The sequence below is a fragment of the Chiloscyllium plagiosum genome, chromosome 11 (assembly GCF_004010195.1).
Source record: "Chiloscyllium plagiosum isolate BGI_BamShark_2017 chromosome 11, ASM401019v2, whole genome shotgun sequence".
In the NCBI taxonomy this organism is placed as follows: domain Eukaryota; kingdom Metazoa; phylum Chordata; class Chondrichthyes; order Orectolobiformes; family Hemiscylliidae; genus Chiloscyllium; species Chiloscyllium plagiosum.
This window is the reverse complement of record NC_057720.1, coordinates 81,439,307-81,445,736: the sequence shown is the minus strand read 5'-3', so window position 1 is coordinate 81,445,736 and position 6,430 is coordinate 81,439,307. Positions and strand designations below refer to the sequence as shown.

The 6,430-nt window shown below is 42.1% G+C and overlaps 1 protein-coding gene across 1 annotated transcript; it reads left to right on the top strand.

The window, feature by feature from the left end:
* The first annotated feature begins 200 nt into the window (after nt 1-200).
* mrps14 (mitochondrial ribosomal protein S14) lies at nt 201-4,006 on the top strand. Its single transcript, XM_043699930.1, has 2 exons — nt 201-407; nt 2,845-4,006. Exons 1-2 carry the CDS (start codon nt 216-218, stop codon nt 3,025-3,027), a joined length of 375 nt encoding a protein of 124 aa, XP_043555865.1. The 5' UTR covers nt 201-215; the 3' UTR covers nt 3,028-4,006.
* The last annotated feature ends 2,424 nt before the right edge of the window (nt 4,007-6,430 follow it).

Genomic DNA, 6,430 nt, shown 5'->3' with positions numbered 1-6,430 from the left:
CATCACATTATACAGTGGTGTTGTGCTGGCTAAAAACAACTTGATTTGGGAGTTTGCTGAGCACTGGCTTTCCTCACTTCACCATGTGCTATGAAGACTGAGGCATTCTGTGCATTTGAGGAGATGGTACATATGCAGGAGTTCTCAGTGTTACTCAATTATGCTTTCTGTTCTTCCAGAATATGTAATGCTTGTAAGATGTATATTTATTTTACATGCTTGCATTTTGCCTCTTGCAGCTGTTGACGTGGATACCAGGAGGGAATGTGGGGCAAGTTCGTAATTACTATGTCGACTGGCGAATGCTGCGAGATGTGAAAAGGAGGAAAATGGCCTTTGAGTACGCAGATGAAAGACGGCGACTTAATGCGATACGGAAAAACACTATCTTGCCGAAGGAACTGCAGGTGTGGACAGCTGCAGCAGGCTGAATTCAGTATTGAGATCGTGTTCTGCTTTGCGGACTAAGCCCCCCCCCCCCCCACTTCAGTACTGGGAGTTTAGACTGTGCTTTGATTTTGGGTGGTGAATGCAATAATGCCAATCATACAATTGAGGAAATTAATGTGACAGTGCTTTAGATAATATAGAGTCATGTCATGTGCTTTGCAGTGGGCGTATAAAGCTTTTCCATCTTGTGTACTGAAATTCAAGGTTTTGTTGACCACCTGAGATTTTATTGGTATCCTGAGAAGGCAACAGTGCACCTTCTCCTTAAGCCACTGCTCTCCTTGCACTGATGCAGCTTCTACAACAGTGTTTGGTAGTGAGTTCCAGGATTCTGACTCACTTACAATGAATGAATATGAATTTATCGTCTAACAGACTCACAGGTCTATACTTTCCAGGCTGCTTCTTACAGCCTTTCTTAAACAATAGCACAATATTACCAGTCCTCTGGTACTTTGTCCATGTTTATAGATTATACAACTATTTCTGCAAGGGGCCCCATAATGTCCTGGGATACACTTGATCAGGTCTTCAAGATCTATCAACCTTTATGTTTTCTAAGACCTCTAGCACTTCCTCTTCTGTTTTCAAAAGATTAATATTTATTTTCCTGAGTTCTCTATCCTCCATTTCTTAACAGTTAAAAACTTATGTAAAATATTCATTTAATATCTCACCCATCTCCTGAGGTGCAGTGCAAAGATGATCTTTAAGGGGTCCTACTCTCTCTCAAGTTGCTCTCTTGCTCCTAATGTACTTGTAGAATCCAGGATGGGTGTGATTTGCAGATACCCAAGATCCCATTGCCCCCTCTGTTATAGTTGACAGGGTTGGGGGTTGCTAGTGAAAGAAGCATTGTTGTTCGAGTGGACATAACTTGTCTACTTGCAGTCTCAAAGTTCTTTCCAAATTTGGATTATTACTGCTTATTAGGGGATCGTGCTGATTAGGGGAACAAGCAAGTTTGAGCCAGTGTAGTAAGAGCATCACAGATTGTTAATACAGATGGATGTAATTGTCAGTTCTTTGTTTTACTGCATCTTTCAATCATCGAGTGTAAACATGTGCACAAAACCATCACAATGTTCGAATTACTGAGATAGCCACAAAGCGTTGGAAAGGCATGTTCTGATCATCTTAGCAATTGGTGCTGCGGAGCATCAAAGGATACCTGCCTTCCGTACAGCACCTTCCACCAGCTTCTGTGATCAGATGAGTTCATTATAGGTGGGAGACACTGGCTGACATCTTGAAATGGCGAGGTTGGGAGGTGTTGGTGGAATCTATGTTCTCCTGTTTTGTTCACATGTGGCATGCAGGCAGTAACTGAATAAAGCCAGAAGAGGTCAGTATTCACCAAATTAAGATTGAATACAGTTTTAAACTATTCACCCAAAGCTACAGCAACGTTTTGAGCGAATGTACAGATACAAATGATTGAAGGATAATTTGCAGTCTGCTGTACAATATTCAGCATTAAAATATTCAAAACAATGAAAGAACCTCAACAGGAAAGACATCGGGAACAGGAAAGACCTCAATTTTATTGTCTGCAGGAGCTGGCAATACAGAATCAGGCCAGTGTTTCGGAGCTGGTGACAGTGCTTCAGGCCAGTCTGCAGAAGATGATGCATATGTGGGTTGGTGTGAAGGGCCTGTTTATAAAAACTGCTTTCCCCAATTCAGGTAAAGAACCCATCTGTAATTTTTCCAGTTGTATGTAAAATACCAACACCACAAACGTAGTCCTGAATTCTTCTGTTTGATGGGTTGGGTCAAGAACAAGGTGGCGTAACATCACAAGTACAGGCTGGTCACTGAGGATTAATGTCTGGATGCACCTCCTTCATAGGTTCAAACCCTAATTGTTGAAACTTTATTGCTGGAACAGCACAGCAGGTCAGGCAGCATCCAGGGAACAGGAGATTCGACGTTTCGGGCACAGGCCCTTCTTCAGGAATGAAACAATGGGAACACGGGAATGAAATTTCTGGAAGCAAGACGTGATTCCCGTGCTCAGTAAGAAGTAGCAATGTAAAGGGGAACATAGGTTTTTATACTGTTTAAAATGGCATCCAGAATCCTTGGTTTTCTAAGTAATGGCACATTAAAGCAAGGAGGTAATGGTAAACTTGCATAAAACATTGTTCAGGTTCAGTTTAAGTATTCTGCCTAATTCTGTGCCTAAGGAGGGCGATAAGACCAGAATTAGAGGAGCACAGAGATTTGAGGTTGAGGAAGGTATGGAGAAATGGGGAATAAAGCCATGGCGGGGGTGAAGTTTTATTTGAATGCAAACCTTGCAGGCTGACTATAGCCCTGTGAACTGGTCATGTTTGAAATCACAGTCAAAGTACTGTGCTCTTTCCTCACCACAGTATTGTTTTCATGCAGGAGATTGCTGACCAGGAGATCGCTAGCCTACCAAGAGACAGTTGCCCAGTTCGGATCCGCAATCGCTGTGTCCTCACCTCTCGGCCGCGGGGCGTCAAGCGTAGATGGCGCCTCAGCCGGATCGTGTTCCGCCATCTCGCTGACCACAACCAGATGTCTGGTATCCAGCGTGCCATGTGGTAGCACCGCTGCTTTCTTTTTTTTGACACTTTCAGCATGAGTGATCCCAGTTGTGGGAACAGGGTAAACAGCCTTGGACAACAAATATCACATCGCAGAGGTTCTCTTCTTGAAATGGGTGTTCTGTTTGTGGATGGGTTATACATTACTACCATGTTACTGTAGCAGCTACATGTCAGAAGTCCTTCATTGGCAGTGGAATGCTTTGAGCCATTCTGAAGTGGTGAAAGGGACTGAATAAATACAAGTCAGTCCTGTTGGGATGAGGGAGGAACTTGCCCCTCTGCTATTCTGCCTACTCCCCCTTCTCATTGACACTGTCACCAGGGTGAGACTCCATGATCCTACCAACTTTACCCAAGTGGTTACTCTGTGATAGCTTGGCCAGTGAGCTGTGCAAAGCTTCATAGAGTGCTATTGCATTTATGACCCCACCCTGACACTTCACTTGAGCTGTAAGTGACCACTTGTAATTAAGTTTAAATTGAGAAGTGTAAGAAGTATCCTGCCACCTAGGATTTCTGACATTTTCTCATTTATCCACAGTATTTTGCCTTTCTACTTGTAATTGAATGTTTGCTGTGTGTTTCTTTCAAGTTTTACTATTCCCTATTTCCATATAAAGCATCAGCCGGGGTCTGCTTGCAAGAATTGTACATTTATCCAAACTTGTGATGAGGGGCTGTAACAAATTCAAATGACTGAAGGATTATTTGCAGTCTGCTGTATAACATACAACATCAAAATCTTCAAAACAGTGACTTGAGGGGGGCATCATTTTAAGCTATTTGATGGGTTTGGAAGAGGCAAGCAGTATGTTTTTTTAAACTATAACATTATATGCACTTGGTACAATAGAGCAAACTTTGTTTTAACCAGCACCTTATCAATCAGCAGTCTTAATGAACCGGCCAAAATGATGTACCTCATACCACAATGTCTGACTGTTTATGCTGTAATTAAAGTATAACAGTGATGTGTATACCATCTGTATTATGTTTGTTATTTACTGTGTTTTTACATTGATTTACATCTGTTGATGTTTTGACATAGATTTTCTGAGGGATGTTAATGTCTTAAAATTTCACTTGGTCAGAGTTTACAGTGGTTATGCATATCCTGAATATTTGATCAATTGGAACACTCTTGGTCCCATAGGTGCCAGTTAATGAAAGGTTTGCTGCATATACTCATGTAGTCCAAATGTTTGTAAAGGATATTTTGTTTATATTTCTATCTTACAAAATGTCTTTGTGATTCTCCTTTAACAGCGTCCCTTGAATATCCTAGAGAGTGCTCTGCACTTGACCATTTTCTGGGCTAGGAGAAAGTGAGGACTGCAGATGCTAGAGATCAGAGTCGAGAGTGGGGTGCTCGAAAAGCACAGCAGGTCAGACAGCACCTGAGGAGCAGGAGAATCAACGTTTTTCTGGAATGGCAGGACCCATTTTTCACATTTGAGCAGCAGATATTTACTTATTGCTATTTCTCCAAAGTTTAATTTTCTGTAAGGCTGAGTTTCCTATGGATATCACCTCTAGGTGACACATTACTCAGGCAGCTGCTTCCAGTCACTTGAGTAATGGTGGGGCAGTAGGATGTAAAATAAAGTAGCCCGTGTGACCAAATCAAAAGAGTTGATTTTCTTTTAGAAGCCTTCATTTCTCTCCCATTCCCCTGCACTCTCCCAATCTTCCCATCACTCCCAGGGAAGAGTCAGGTTGCCTCCCAATGCAGGGCATACTTGTCTCTCTCACAATAAATAGTCATAGAGATGTACAGCATGGAAACAGACCCTTCAGTCCAACCAGTCCATGCCGACCCAGATATCCCAACCCAATCTAGTCTCACCTGCCAGCACCCGGCCCATATCCCTCCAAACCCTTCCTATTCATATACCCATCCAAATGCCTCTTAAATGTTGCATAAAGTCATTCTAAGGGCTCTTGATAATCTCCTAATTTCTTCACTTAGCTCACTTCTGCTCTTGTTTAACCACAGTAGAAAAATAAAAATCTACTCCTTTGCCACTTTCCCTCAGGGAGTTCTCACACTGTGTGCGGGCGACAAGTGCCAAATGTTGGTTATACTGTACTCTTTTTCTGAATGTTGGCTGCACCTTTGGACTTGATCAAAGGGAGGTATTTATTCTTCTCCTGATAGCTCTTTATTGAGGTGCTCTCAGAGTGCAGAAACCTTGCACGGTGCCATGGTTTATCTTGATGCTAGAGATGAGCAGAGACTGGTTAATGTCATGTAATTTCAGTCTCTGTGTCTCATCCTTCGACATTGTCTTTGACGTGGCTGTTGTGGAGCTAAATGATGCGGAATGACACAATAGTTTTCTTTCACATTCCAAGGCTCACTTTATACATAATTGCACTTGTGTAATAGTGTGTGGGGCTTGGCTATAAAGCTTTGAAACTGGAGTGTGCTTCCTCTGCCAGCTGACGCTTCGAGCGAGTTTCCAAGTGTGGCTCCAAGTTCTATAGACACATTCCTATTTATAACTGGCCTAAGACGAACCACAAAAGTGGAAACAACTCAGTAAGTAACAAAAACAGCGCTAAAGCCATCTGAAAATAAGATCTTTTCCAATTTTCAGTCTAGGGAATAGGATTTCTACATATTTTCAGAAGCATTTTTAGATCTCCCACAGTGCTGTTTGGACAGTGCTGCTGGTTGTAGCAGGGTTGTAAAGGGTGCCTAACAATCTGGTCAGTCCCCGAGGCTGTTACTGTAAATAGACAATAGTGTACCACCTTGTCCCAAACAGATGTTCAGGCACAGAGATCAGTACAAGGAATTGCAACTGCTTGTAAATTTCAGGCTGCACTGGAAAGTCAGGCTGTCCAGTAGCTATGTGAAATTTCTTAAAATTGTGATAACGCTTTCAGCGGCGCGTGTCACACTATGTCAACTGTATGCAGCACAGATTTTATTAGAATTGTACTGAACTGAGAGACTTGAATGATGTGAAGAAACTGGGATTAAGAACAGGAGTAGAACATTTGGCCTCAGATCTGTTCTTGTGGAGATCACGTCCCACTTCCTTCAACATAGATCTAGAGCTGCACAAACCCCTGAGTGTTTTCTGCTAAACAAAGCTGACCCAGCTTTGGTTGTAGTTTGTGGTCGCGTGTTCATAACTTTTACTGCCATTTCAGTGGAAAGGTGTTTGCTAATTTCATGCCCGGATCTGGTATTGTGGTGTGTAGACTGTGTCCTGTAGTCTAGACTTCCCCAATCAGTGAAAGTGGTTTCTTTTTATTAAATAATTATTCCTCTTGGTATCTTGAACACTTTGATCAAATCAACTTGTAATCTAATTTCAGAGAATACAACCCTGGTTTCTGTTCATTATTTTAACCCTTGAACTCCAGCTATTATTTTGGTAAATGCACTT

What these genes read in the sequence shown, in the direction of transcription:
- mrps14 (XM_043699930.1), top strand. Translation starts at nt 216, where the DNA reads ATGCTTGCATTTTGCCTCTTGCAGCTGTTGACGTGGATACCAGGAGGG. An exon ending in TCTTGCCGAAGGAACTGCAG is followed by an intron (nt 408 to 2,844) that starts GTGTGGACAGCT and finishes GTTTTCATGCAG; the next exon opens with GAGATTGCTGACCAGGAGAT.